General features: G+C 45.7%; 1 protein-coding gene across 5 annotated transcripts in view; it reads right to left on the bottom strand.

Annotated features, from left to right (window-relative positions):
• The window catches only part of LOC119393186 (CUGBP Elav-like family member 3-B), an 886,629-nt gene that overhangs the window by 23,157 nt on the left and 848,512 nt on the right, over nt 1–14,960 (bottom strand). For 4 of the 5 annotated variants that reach the window (XR_005183869.1, XR_007416316.1, XR_007416318.1 and 1 more), the window contains 3 exons: nt 13,260–13,379; nt 12,100–12,168; nt 9,399–9,470 (listed from right to left, as the gene is read on the bottom strand). Coding sequence is in view for 1 of the 5 variants with exons in the window: in XM_037660028.1 (XP_037515956.1) it covers nt 9,399–9,470; nt 12,100–12,168; nt 13,260–13,379 (261 nt within the window). In the remaining 4 variants the exon portion in view is untranslated. The remainder of the gene's footprint in view (nt 1–9,398; nt 9,471–12,099; nt 12,169–13,259; nt 13,380–14,960) is intronic. The other variant, XR_007416317.1, reaches the window with a different exon arrangement.

Genomic DNA, 14,960 nt, shown 5'->3' with positions numbered 1-14,960 from the left:
GCATAATGCGTCGAACCCAAACACCTACGTCTCTGTTCGTTCTGAATGTGTACGAACATTTACAGGAACACTCATAGAGCTGCTCTCATGCGGATCTACTACCTGGCCAGGTGATAGCGCACCTGCTTTGCAACGCGCATTACAATATATATATATATATATATATATATATATATATATATATATATATATATATATATATATATATATATATATATATATATATATATATATATATATATATATATGTGTATATATATATATATATATATATATATATATATATATATATATATATATGTGTGTGTGTGTGTGTGTGTTATAGGTCATTCCATACCAAGTGTCCCAGACGTGGTGCTCGCACATCGCACATTTTGCTGATAAAAGTTGTGCCTTTTTCCTGTGCCACATAGAGTATTTTGGCAAAATAATTTTGCTCGAAAAATATTTTCACAATCATGGCGCCCCCTCGAATTTCGCTTGTATTTGTGTACCTTATGGAAAAATGTGTATAAATCTATTTCTGTATGGTTAGCTTCGAAACCATGCTTGCGCCATCGCAGAGGTTCTGTTTAGTTCTCCCATTCATTAATTCCGAAATTTGTGTGTTTCACTACCAGCTACGCATATTTAAGAACTGCGAAAATCTTCGAAGTTCGCGATTTTTTATTGAGCTATCTGGAACTCTCCCTAACCAATCTTAATAATAGTATAATTTTCAGGAATGTGTATTTTAGTACAAAAATGTTTAGGGGTAAAATAGACTTCAAATATTCCCGAAAAGAATGGTGAAATTAGAGAAAATATGCGATTTGTCGCATGTTTGACCGTATTTTTCATACTGATGCGGTCCAAGTAAAAATCCTCGTCATGCGGCGTTTGATAGTACACTACACCGTTGAGAAATTAAGAAAGTCTAATCAAATCATTTTTTGTTTTAAGGAAGAAAATAATTTTTGAATTTGGCCCTCCAAACGCGTCCTGCATTTTATTTTGTTGGCGCTTCGCCCCAAAGCACGTGGTAGCCCTTGCAGCTGACACTCGTCACAGCAGCGGCAAGATGCGAGATATATGTCAGTGACTCGTGAGTGGTCGAAAGTCTTGTGGCGTTGATGTCAGGGTGACGAGTAATGAATTCGCGTTACAATGTGAGCTCGCTTGCCGGGCCCACTGCGAAGTATGGACGGCCGAGAGCAGCCTATGGCGTCGTTGGCACAATGTGCTAGTGGGCCGTCTGCACAACAAGACAAACAAGGGTATACAATGCGCATTATTTCTTTCAGTATGCTTATGCTAGCTGTGCAGACGGTCCTTTAGAACATTGTGCCAACGACGCCATAGGCTGCTCTCGGGCGTCCATACTTCGCAGTGGGCCCGGCAAGCGAGCTCACATTGTAACGCGAATTCATTACTCGTCGCCCTGACATCAACACCACAAGACTTTCGACCACTCGCGAGTCACTGACATATATCTCGCATCTTGCCGCTGCCTGTGACGAGTGTCAGCTGCAAGGGCTACCACGTGCTTTGCGGCGAAGCGCCAACAAAATAAAATGCAGGACGCGTTCGGAGGACCAAATTCAAAAACGATTTTCTTCCTTAAAACAAAAAAATGATTTGATTAGGAGGAGGAGGAGGAGGAGGAAGGAAATGAAGGAAAGGCAGGGAGGTTAACCAGACGCGCGTCCGGTTTGCTACCCTACGCTGGGGGGAAGGGATGAAGGGATTAAAAGAAAGAAAGAAGAGGGAAGAAGGCACTGTCAGGGTACATATGCACCTGTCCATTGAAGGCCTACAAGCGGTCGTTTAAGCCGGTCGATTTTAAAAACAGCAGTAATGCTCGCGTCGCTTTGCTGGCCTGCGATGCGTAGGGCCACGATCCGAGGATCTTCCCTTCGGAAAACGGTCTGTCGTCTAACTTGTTCAGCGCATCGCGCAGAACGTTTCGTTCGTTCACAAAACGTCCACAGAAACACAGTAGATGTTCTATCGTTTCGTTGCTATTGCACGAGTCACATTTTGAGGTGTCTGCCATTCCTATGCGAAAAGAGTACGCCTTCGTGGAAGCTACTCCTAACCGCAGGCGGCACAGTAAAGTTGCATCACGGCGGGGGAGGTGCGATGGAACTTGGAGCTTCCTCGATGGGTCTAGTTCATGCAGGCGACGGTTCCAGACACTGGGGTCACTCAACTAAGTTTGCGTCATGGTGTCAGCGAACGAGCGTAGACCCTTTGCAGCGTCTGTCCTCGACAAGGGTATTGGGGTTGTCTGGGCATCCTCGTGAGCGGACCGTGCAGCATCATCAGCGAGGTTGTTACCCACAATACCACAATGTCCCGGCAGCCATTGGAACACAACGTCATGTCCCTTCGATAAAGCTTGGTGAAGAGCTTCTCTCATTTCGTTCACTAACTGCTCGTGCACCCTTCGTCGTAATGCTGATTGCAGACTCTGAAGGGATGCCTTAGAGTCGCAAAAGACAGCCCACTTTTGAGGCTGGGCTTCCGCGATATAAAGGATAGCAGCACGTAAGGCGGCAAGCTCCGCTGCTGTTGATGTCGTCCCGTGTGACACCCTGAACTTGACAGTCACTTGGCAGGCCGGAATAACAACAGCACCTGTGGAGCTGTCGGCTAAGACTGATCCATCGGTATAAATGTGTGTCCTTTGGCCATACTCCTCGTTGAGTAGTGACAATGTCGCCTGTCGTAGAGCCACTGTCGAATGACGGCTCTTCTTCGTTATTCCCGGAATTGTGAGGCGTACCTGCGGTTGTTGTAGGCACCACGGAGGCGACAGTGGTCTTGCTGCTGGAGTAAAGCCCGACGGAAGGCATTCTCTATGAGTCGAAACAATCTTTGAAAACATGGCTTGCGGTCTCTAAAATGGCAACGCAGCAATATGGTGACCGGGAACTCGGCAGAGATGTGTAATGTGAGCTCTTAAATTGTCAGGAGTGACGTATGTTGGAATCGGATGCTCTCTTGCGATCGTAATTGTCCCGTGCGTGGAGGTGCAGCGTGGTAATCCTAAGCACGTGCGTAGTGCCTGGCCTTGCAAACTTTGGAGGGTGCGGATGTTCGTCTTGCATGTATTGGCCAGCATCGGCAAGCTGTAACGTAAAAATCCCAGAAACAGTGCTCTGTAAAGCTGCATCATGGAACGTATCGATGTGCCCCAAGTTTTCGCGCAGAGGAAGCGCATTATGTGAACTATGGAAATTAGTCTTCTCTTCAAGTAAACGCAGTGGGCGCTCCACGAAAGATCCCTGTCAATATTCACACCTAGGAAGCGATGGTTCTTCTGGTACGAGACATTTTGGCCGTTGATAATAACAGGATATGGTGTCATGGCCTTGCGTGTAAACGCGACCAACGCACATTTCTCGGTACAGACAGGAAGACCCTGTTTGCGGAGATATGAGCAGGTTAAGGTGGCAGCGTGCTGGACTCTTGCGCGCACTTGAAGACGGGTCACAGCCGAAGACCAAAGGCAAATGTCGTCAGCATATATTGATATGTGAGCAGTACTTGGTAAAAGCTCACGAATGCCGACCATCACAAGATTAAACAAAGTGGGGCTCAATACCCCGCCCTGTGGGACGCCACGGGAAGTATAGTGGTTGGCAGTGGGACCATCTTCTGTCTGCACAAAGAAGGACCTCCTCGTCAAATAATCGCGGATCCACTGAAACATCTGACCGCCAATTCCGACAGCCTCCAAGGACTCGAGGATCGCGTCATGTGTTACGTTGTCGTACGCCCCTTTCACATCGAGAAATAGCGCCAGTGATATGCGCTTGAGGCACTTTTGCTGCTGGACAAAGGTTGTGAGGTCAATGACGTTGTCAACGGATGACCTGCCTCGCCGAAAGCCCGTCATGCAGTCTGGGTACACATTGTAGCGCTCGAGATACCATTCTAGGCGTAGAAGTATCATCCTTTCCATGACTTTCCCGACGCAACTTGCCAGGGCAATAGGGCGAAATGACGTCAAATCGAATGGAGACTTTCCTGGTTTGAGTAGTGGCACAAGCCGACTTATCTTCCATTGCTGGGGAACAATGCCCGCATGCCATGAGTGGTTGTAATATCTCAACAGCTTTCCTCTGGCCTCTTTTTCAAGGTTGGCTAAAGCGGCGTAGGTGACGCCATCAGGCCCTGGTGAAGATGATCGTCGGGAAGCCGCCAAGGATGCGTCCAGTTCTTCCATAGTGAAATCTTTGTCCATTTCTGGGATCCGGGGCTCAGGAAAAACACTCTGAACGGCGTAAGCGGGCATGGCACACACACCAGCGATTCGCGTACAAAATTCATTCGCCACTTCAAGTTGGGTGCGGCCTAGATGTAGGGCTAGAGCCATGAAAGGATGTCTTTGTTGGGGAGTCCAGCGCAAGCCACGAATTGTGCTCCAGATGCGTGACAATGGCTTGCGAGGATCCAATGACTCGCAGAATGATTTCCGGTGCTGCTCTTCAAGTTTGTCCAAACGTCGTTGGACTTTTTTCTGTATGCGCCGTGCCAGCCTCAAGTCACATATTGCCTTCGTGCGTCTGTATCTCCTTTCCGCGCTTCGGCGAAGCGTGCACAGTTTCTCCAGTTCAACGTCAAAGTCTGAACGCTTGCCGGCAAACGGGAGCATGCAGGAAGCTTCTCTCATTCCCTCTTTGATAACATCCTCCAAGTTATGGCCAAAGTCTTCTCGGCATGCATTTTCCATGAGACGCTGAAATTTTTGCCAATCGATTCTCCGTATTTTATTCCTAGAGGAGGAGTTGGTAAGACCTCTGATTCGCACATAAGTTGGAATGTGGTCACTTCCATGTGTTTCAATGTCTGAAAACCACTGGACTTGCGACCGGAAGCTTCTAGATACCAGGGTCAAATCTAGGCAACTGCTGTACGTCAGCCTCCGCAGGTATGGCTGCGATTGGCGCTGACTAACACTCCTAGGTTTCAATCAACATATATACCCCAGAAAGTGGACGGGAGGATGACCGCCGCCGTAGCTCAGTGGTAGAGCATCGGACGCGTTATTCGAAGGTCGCAGGTTCGGTCCCTGCCGGCGGCAAGTCATCTTTTCGTCCACTTTACTTTCTTCACATTTATATTCTAAATACTACAGATAACACCCCCTGTACTTTCCTTGGCGTTATTGTCTGTTAGTTCTCATTAATACTGTGTCTAACAAAGATAAACGAGCCCTTGAAAAATCATCTGCTTTCCTTCTATATATATATATATATATATATATATATATATATATATATATATATATATACACGCCAAAAGTAATTCGTAATGTATTTTTTTCAGGTGTGTACTTACAAACACCATACTGATCGCTGCGGATTCTGGGCAAACGCAGATGCCAGAGACACTGCACCTTTTCTTCAAAAAAGGAATATCCATTCTCTCAGATGTAGCGTCATGTGCGGCTCTGGCAGTGAAGTCAGCACGAACACTGCCTTGTATACCGCAGTGAGCTCGTAGGCTTTGCAGAACAACATAGTTGTGAAGCTCACGAGCAGTAGTGCCTAGGCACTAACTCTAGCGCGTGCGGCGGCTTCAGGGATTGCAGTGCCGCTCGTGATTGGAAGCTTATTACCCGGGAATTAAATTCTGATCTATAATGTACAGAAGCGCTCTCCGCAGTGCAGTCGGATCAGTAGCTGTGGCCGAAGTATGGTGACTCAGAGTGGCAGAGATGGCAACGTTCGCTGACTGTATCCACAGACATATAGCAGATGATGTATATGTGATCATTCTACATGTCATAGTCATCACCCGACAGCTGGAGTAGCAAGCCAGGCGACAAACCAGGCTAACCTCTCCGGGAATTTGATTAATAATAATAATAATAATAATAATAATAATAATAATAATAATAATAATAATAATAATAATAATAATATAATAATAATAATAATAATAATAATAATAATAATAATAATAATAATAATAATAATAATAATCAATCAATCAATCAATCATTTATTTAACGTGCCCAGGAACAACCGTAAGGTCTTTGTGCAGGCGCACGCAAAAAAAACAATAAAATAAACTATACAATACAGTCTTCAGAAATAAAAAGAGCAAATACACGTAGACAAAGAGAAATGAACACAAAAGGGGAGGAGTAAAATAAGACAACACGAGAAATATTGAAGGGGAATGAAAAATTAGATTGCATATATACAACTATGCGGAAAGACGGAGAAGGGAAGACTTTGTACATTGTGCCATACTATGTCAAAACAGTACAAAGCTCGGATAAAAACAATGATTGTGGACTATGAAAAATGTCAAGATCAAGAAAATTAACATTATAGAGACTTTGTATTCTGTGAACGGTAGAGTGTTGGAAGAAGCAGGCGGGTGCATGAAACGGTCTGTTCTCTCTGGTTAACTTACGCGGAATTCGAAAATTAACACAATTGAGAAGTACAGGGCAGGATATGATACCGTGGACTAGCTTGTAATAATAATAATAATAATAATAATAATAATAATAATAATAATAATAATAATAATAATAATAATAATAATAATAATAATAATAATAATAATAATAATAATAAAGTTTATTTGTCATCTTTGTGAAATACAGATGGAGGGATTGTAGAACAAAAAAGATTATTATCTCTATCTGTGACAGACACACCTGCGTAAACATGGCGAGGGTTTCTACAGTCGCTGTTAAAGTGTTCGTGAGCAAAGTATGTCAACGCTGGTCCAGGTGTGAACGCGGCACTGACGTGACTGCTGTCCAGGAAGAAAGTTGCCACGACGTCCCGTCAAAATCAATGGCTCTTCATACTTTTAATAACCCAGAGGGAGTAACATGAGTAACATCCGCACCTCAGAAATTGTGAATGAAGCAAGTGGATGATTCTGTACCTTGGAAGCACACAGACTCTGAGGAACTCAGCAGCAGAGGAACCGAATGACGTCGACTTTCTGTTAAGGTTCCTACGGTCCAGGTATTTTTCAGTAAACGTAGACACACCCTCAATGCGTTGTCTTGCATACTTGTGAACACCTGAATATTTGATTTTGTGAGGCACAACAAGAATTTGTGATAGACAACCGGAACCTTGAAACAGTCGAAGAATACGTCTATCTATGCCAAATATTAACAGGGTAGCCTTCTCATGTAACGGAAATCCATCGAAGAATAAAGATGGGCTGCTGCGCATACAGTAGGCACTCTCAGCTCCTTACCGGTAACTTACTACTGTCAATAAAGCGGAAACTGTGCAACGATTGTATTTGCCAGGTCTAACATATGGGGCAGAAACCTGGAGAATAACAAAGAAACTCTAAATGAAACTAAGTAATATCCAGCGCGCAGTGTAACGAAAAATGATAGGGCCGGGTAACCCTAAGAAAAGCAGAGTGACACAGAGAGCAAACAGGGGCAGGCGATATCTTAACAGATATTAAAAGAAAAAAAATGGACCTGGGCATGTCACGTCATGAGAAGGACAGATGGGCAGATGGAACATCGGAACGGCGGCGGACGGCAAAGGGTGAGCGACTAAATTAAGAAATTTGCGGGCATACAGTCGAATCCATTCGCACAGGACTGGGTGGGTTGGGCAGCGGACATAAGACAGGCTGCTGCTGCTGATGATGATGACGATGTAGTGCGGGAAAGTTGCACCGCAGGAGGCCTTCACATAAAGCCGTATACATGCGAAGTAGCGCACTCGAGAAGCAGCCACCAGCTTTACTGGACACCATGCGGAAGATGTTCGTATGATGCGAGCTTTTCCTTCAATAATTGAACATGAGCCAACCACGTCATTAATCTATCAAATGTCACTCCCAGCAACTAGCGAATAGATACTTATCGGATGTGTGAGCCCGCAAACTTTAACTTGTAGCGGGACATATCCCATTTAGCAAAGGCGATGGCAGCGCACCTGTTTGGCGACATGATTAGACCACACGTCAGATAAAAGCCTCAAAACAGTTAATGGCTTTCTGCAATCCTGCTCGTGGTACACGTCGGTTGCGACCACTGCACCATATGCAGATGTCATCTGCATCTCAGCCGGGGCATGAACACATTTGTGCCGATGAGAAGGACATGAAATAAAGTCAGGCTCTATACACCGTCCTGTGGAACTCCTCGAGGCACTGTATGAAGAGTGGTGGCACCATCGTTTGTAGTCATGTGCCTCTCTACCGGTCAGCGAGACAGTTTGAAATCCAGCGGAACGTACAGCCACTCACTCCTGCAGACCTCAGTGTCTCTAAGATCGTCACATGTATCACGTTGTCAAACACACCCTTGTAGTCGAGGGATACGACAACAGTAATGTTATGTTAAGTCAAGTTATGCAAGTTTGTTAAGTCTGACACAGTTAGCTAAACTGTAATGACATTATCTGAGCAACAAACGAACATGAAAGGAAACGAGTTTCCTTTCGATTCAAATGGGCGCGTGAAATGGCACGGTTTACATAAGGAAAGCGAAAAATGGCAAGCTACGAAGGGACAAGGGGAATGCGATATTTTCTGAGAATAACAGTTTTAAACGAGTAAAGACGACACTTTTCATCGAGCTGCTGATTTTGAAGGCTGTCACATTGGCAAACTTTCTATCGAGGCAATAACAGAGAGTTATCCTATATACTGTGACGGGCAGCGAGTAGGCAAAATACATCACCATTAGCGATCGTTTCATGAAAGGCCATATGTACCTGGAGCTTTCTCTGTTTTCCGTGCGCAAGGGAAGGTAGGTAAGAATGAGAATTGGGCTTATTTTAAATATATATCACCAGGAAATTGTTAGAAATAATAAATTCGACTCTAGCAACACTCGTGCTGAGGAGAGGAATAGCCGTCACGTATATCCCAAGAACTGTGAGCATATGCTTCGCAATAACGCCTGACTCTTGATGTCGAGAGATTATCACCATGGCGATTCAGCGCAAGCCAACCAGACACAAATCAACAAGACGTACAGGTCGGGCACTGATAGCCCCCGTGCTGTCATAGGCAACGAGAGGCGCCATCTGTGCCTGCCTTTGTTCTTTTGTTTCGTGTCGGTTTATTTTCCGCTGAATCAGCGTAATGGCAATGAAAGACCAACTAGATCAAAAGTCAGTCCAAGTGAAGAACATAAGGAAATATGCACATCCCCAACGTACTGATATTTTCCAGCGACAGTTAATCTTGGATGAAACTCCGCGGGTGCTCATTGATGGCGATGGCGTGATATAGCGCCGCGTCCACGAACGAGGGGAACGGGCTCGCGGCAAAGCTAAAGCCAGTGTGCGGTCGAACTTGCACAAAGCGTTAAGGTGCTCTGATCCCTCAGCATCTTTTTTTGTTCGGCCAATGTCAATGGGGCGCACTTTAGCGCGTAGCATAAAACAGCGACTCACGGATGCCGGCGAAGGGCTGCAGCGCCGGGTAGGCCGCGGGCTGGAGGGCGTCGCCGTTCGGAACTGCCTGGGCTGCGAGTAGCGAGCGCGGGACAACGGGCATCTCAGACAGCGAACCTCGCACGGGAGCCGCGTTGGTCCGACTCCCGGGCTCTGGCACACGCGAACGGTGGAACCGAGTTAGCTCTTATGTGGTCACCACGCTTGGGGACTGCTGCGCACGCGCTCGGTCAACGCTGAGATCGTAATTTATTTTTAACTCTTTCGGATCTTTCCCGACGTGCTAAACGAGGTAATTAAACAGCAGCAAAGCATTGGTCGATCATGTACAAAATATCGGCACTGAAGCATATTTGCCATCAGATTGCAATGGAATAGAGGGAAGGAAATCGAGCAGGCAGATTCTTGGGAGCCAAGACCATCACGTAATAAAGCCAACGAAATCACGGGTGAAGCCATTTGTAATCTTTAATTGAAGTGTAGAAAAATGAAGCTATAGGAAAATTTAACTAAGAAAAACAACTTGCCGCAGGCAGGAGTCAGGTTTTTAACTTGAGCATTACGCGTGCGTTCCACTGCCAACAGTCTTGTTCTCACGTCCACATTCTTGTGAATTCATGTACGTGTACAAAGAACTAACCCAGGGAGTGTCAGGCCTGCAGCGTCACTCATGTTGCGGTAAGTATTTGCTTACTAATTAACTAGCGTGGTGCCAGTCACGCACCGGTCGACATAAACTCACCATCCTTAACTGCTGCAAAACAGCGACTCAAAACGCTGGCGCGAGGAGCAGCGGAAATAGAAGCGAGCAATCGCATCGTGCTGCCTCTCGCTTCACTGAGACAAAGCGTCGTCCAAGTAGGAAGCGAGGAAACAGCGCTTACGAAGCCTCGCCTCGCTCAGCCTTTGCGGCCACCGCCGCCTGTTACGGCAGCCAATTCGCAGAACGGCACCGCCGCTCCCGCCGCGTTGACGAGAGGAGGAGGCGGCCGGTTAACCTATGCCTACACACCTCTACTGCGCGCTTGCCTCCACCCACCGCTACGGCGCACATCTCATCTTTACCCTTCAATACAACGGCCCACTCAGCTCAATGTCAGCCCCCCTAATGTCCGCTGCGCTCCTTCACGCGCATTTCCTCGATCCCACGGTCTCCCGTACGCGGGGCGCGATAAGTTCTTACCGCAACGGGAGTATATACAGAACACCACGGCGGCAACGGCGGCAAATCTCTGTCCGGAGCTTCAATACAAGAAACGGTGCGTCGCAATGCTACCAGGAAGTGCGCTTCACTGCCATTGTGCAGACGATCTCCTGTTGCCTCTACGAGCGTTCGTAAGATAATATATTTTTCTTGCTACCTATAGTAGCCAAACGATAATGGCATTCCGCTATCAAGCTACAGGTCGCCAGTTCGATCACGGCCGCGACCGCCGCATTTAAATGGGGCGAAGTGCAACAATGCTCTTGTACGTAAATTTAATGCAAAACGTTGCTCGGCTACAATTGGTGCACGGTCAAGTACTAGAACTGCGGCACAGCGAAAGACGACATCCCTTGTTGCACTCGTATGCCTTGTTTTGCTACAGCGCAGTTGTAGCCAACGTCCCTTCCCCGCTCCCCCTAACATTTACATTGTACATTCGCAAGAATATCCACATTTACATCGAAGGACGGCCGTAATTTCAAAAGAATAGGAAGCAAGAAGCCATATGTATGTATGTATGTATGTATGTATGTATGTATGTATGTATGTATGTATGTATGTATGTATGTATGTATGTATGTATGTATGTATGTATGTATGTATGTATGTATGTATGTATGTATGTATGTATGTATGTATGTATGTATGTATGTATGTATGTATGTATGTATGTATGTATGTATGTATGTATGTATGTATGTATGTATGTATGTATGTATGTATGTATGTATGTATGTATGTATGTATGTATGTATGTATGTACGTATGTATGTATGTATGTATGTATGTATGTATGTATGTAGGTATGTATCAGGCCCGTAGCCAGGTGGGCCCCCTCCCCCGAAATTTTGGTGAAGTAGGTGTTTTTACCAAATATAAATAATAAAAATAGGTGTTTTTCTCAAAAAGTCAAGGTCTTCAGCAAGTGGACGCCCCCCCCCCCCCCCCCCCCCCCCCGAAAAAAATTCCTGGCTACGGGCCTGGTATGTATGTATGTATGCACGCGTAGAAGCCTTTCGTATAAGAAGCTGTTGCTACCACCTATTGCTTCAAATCTGTATACTCAATAACTTTCCGTACGCCAAATCCTGACCATAACATCTTTTTTTGAGCGATACTTTCTTATTAATTTTTTCAAGTAGTTTCCTAAAGGAAATAAATTGACATAACTGCACAAAGGGGTTGGTTTGTACGATATCGCTGGTAGCTTGGTAGACGTTTACTAACGTAATGAGCCGGCGTATTTAGGTTTTCAGAGTATTGCTGTGCGTACAAACTGCTTTGCTTCAAAGTTTTTCGCTCACGAAAGCTTGTAATCCACCAAGTTAGTCATAAGTTCAACGGATTCCGTTTATCTTCTTGACAGTTGCTTCGCTATCCTAATGAACGGTCGGTGAAACTCTTACTAACGGTTCCTGCGTCAGAAGGACTTCCGGACTGACGAAAAAAATGCGAGCTCGTCCACTACAGAACTTCATGCACAAAGTGACCTACCTTCTGTATGAAGATGGCTGGGCAATTCCTGTAGAATAACTCGAACGGCGTCGGGAGGCCCGGAATGCACTGCAAATAAAGAAACACAATTATGACTATGTGCTGACCTAGTATTAACTTAACAGCAAGAACAAGTGAGCCCTGGCTGGCCCGCGGTTATCGATGTGCAACCAGATTGAGCGGGAGGATCTTTAGTTATGGGCGTGCAGTCAAATTTCCCGCTTTATTAGCTATATGCTAATTCATCACCCTGACCGCCTTGTGACGTTTACCTTGCGCATAGGATACGGTGACGTATCATACATATACATCAGGAGAACGAGAGCAGGGGAATTGTTTGAGGGGCTCGTTTCTTCAAAATCAACAGACAACGAAGCATACGGGAAATCACTGGTATTTTTTAACTTGTTCGTGCCTTGCAGTTGCTCACAAGCCGTGCCAGCTTAGCTTATAAGGCAAGCTCGGGGGTGTGGGTTGGACTCCCGTCAACGGCTGCTAGATTCGGATGGGGGCGAAAGGCAAAAAACACATGCGTATACTTCAATTTAGGTGCACGTTGAGGAATCCTAGGAGGTTAAAATTAATTTGGAGCCATTCCACAACAGCGTGCCTCATAATCATATCATGACACCTACACTCGGTTACAGCCTAAGAAAAAGAAATGCCAACTCCGCCCACCTCTGTCCCTCCCACAGCGCTTACTCATTTTTGTGACGTCAAGCACTCTTCGAGTGTTTCAGATAGCTGACCTTCCCATAGAGACCCACGTTTGTGTCACTGATTTTACGGCGAGAAACTTGAACGTCCTGGTAAATTTCGTCAGCTATTCTGACGTAGCTGACAGCGAAACAATATTGTTTTATGCAGTAACGACGAAACTTGAATTTTTATTATGCGCAGTGTTTACATTAGCCAAGAAAAAGTGTCGAGCGGAAACCAGCTAGCACGACTGTCGTTCACAGGGCAGGCGGTTCTGTGGCCGGAGCTTCCATCTTAGCTTGTAACCGAGTATGGAACCCCATAAATTAATTTCAATTCCTGCTCTCATCACATTGAAAAGTCAGTGGTTGTACGGTGTTATCACTGTACAACCACTGACTTTTCACTGTGTTGTTCACTGGGTTATTGCGAAGGCTTGAAGGCCACGCGCAGATGCTTACATGGATAGTGAGGCATGCCGTTTGTGTAGACTTCACCCGCCTGTCCATTCGCCTGAGCCACTGTGAAACTGGTCACGGTCGGGGATGGGAGTGCTCCATTCACCGGGTGCGTCGTGGCGCCTGCAACGCAAAACATGGGACGCGACGTCATTCCTCGGCGCGTTGGAAACACTGAGACGTTAGGTTGCCGCACAAAGCTCCGCATGCGCTGGACGCCCGTGACAAAACAATACGAATACAAGTGCGTAAATGCATCAGATGACGGCAGAAGAAGATGGCTGAACTACAAGAGTTTCTGCTGGATTCACATAACGAGAAATTTGCAGAAAAGACGCTTCAAGCTTACAAATTCTTGCTAAAGGGTATAACCTGAAAAAAAAAGACAAGTCTACTTGATTTGTTGCACCATATATGCTTATGGTGCGTCCAAGCACACCCTTTCAAGCTTACGACATCCAAGTACTTCCACACCACTCGCCGGTGCTTTTGCTACCGTTCCTTGGTCGTCCTAAGTTAGACGGAATACTGCATACGCAATGAAGCAGGAATAAAGATAAAAAGGCAAACATGCTTAAAAAAAGCAAAAAGTCGACGTTTCGAGGTCGTTAGGGGCCCTTTCTTCACGATGAAAAACGAAGGTGCAGGGTTTTGATATGTTGGAAAGCTGTAAGCGTTGTACGCATCAGGCAGGTTGACTGTCACTCACGTGCGGCTAACCGCACCTAAACAAGGGCCGTGCATCATCGTTTGCCATCGTGAACAAGGGGCCCCTAGGGAGCCTGAAACGCCAGCTTTTGGTTCTTGTCAATATATTTTTACGTGTTTTTGCCAGTGTATGCTTATTCCTGCTTCATACAAAGAAAAAAAGACGACACAAAATACAGCCTAGTCATATAACGCCACAGCTCACATAGACTGCCGTCACACGGACACCGAATATGCTGACAAATAACGCTACACATAAAGTCCAGCCACATGACAACACTAAAATTGACAGAAAGTAGCCACAGAGAGGTGGAATAAGTTCTTTCGCAGATAGATTACGATTTCTGACTGTTCACCAGCGGAGCGACACATACATATATCCTGGTTAAATGATTTAATAACGCAAAAAACAAACACAAAAAAGCATCACACGGTAAATTTAGATGCAAATATGCGTCATAACGGTAGGCGCGGCCCGTTGGGTAGACATGCATATATAGCGCTTGTTTTATGTCCCACCTGTTTCTACAGTCAGCATTCTTCCTTGCGCTCTTTATTCGTTAGCGTGTTATAATATCTCCACGCAAATTAAGCCTCGCTAGCGAGGCCACCAAAATGCGTATCGCTTCATGACCTTGCGACTGCATGAACAATGCTTAAACAGCCAAACCGTATGACATAGCATTGATAGAGTTTTACTGACTCTTAGCCACGCTTAGCAATACTTCATGCATATCTGATGGCGTTCGAATCCACAAGACAGCCCGATCAGTTTGAGCGTTTGCAATGGTGACTGAAAAAGAGTCTGCGCGCCACAGGCGAGGGACGAGAGATACAAAGACGACCCGAGCGCTGACTGATAAATGGCTTTTTATTGCTTTACAATAGTTGCATACGTAACAGAATTTCTCAAAATATTCAATTACCAACTCGCCCAGCAAACTGTTTCGTTGAAATGGTTGGCAGCCATGCGCAGTTCTGGCTGAGTACATTACT

Source organism: Rhipicephalus sanguineus, chromosome 5, assembly GCF_013339695.2.
Source record: "Rhipicephalus sanguineus isolate Rsan-2018 chromosome 5, BIME_Rsan_1.4, whole genome shotgun sequence".
Taxonomy (NCBI): Eukaryota; Metazoa; Arthropoda; class Arachnida; order Ixodida; family Ixodidae; genus Rhipicephalus; species Rhipicephalus sanguineus.
Note: the sequence above shows the minus strand (reverse complement) of the source record. Positions and strands in the feature narration are given on the sequence as shown.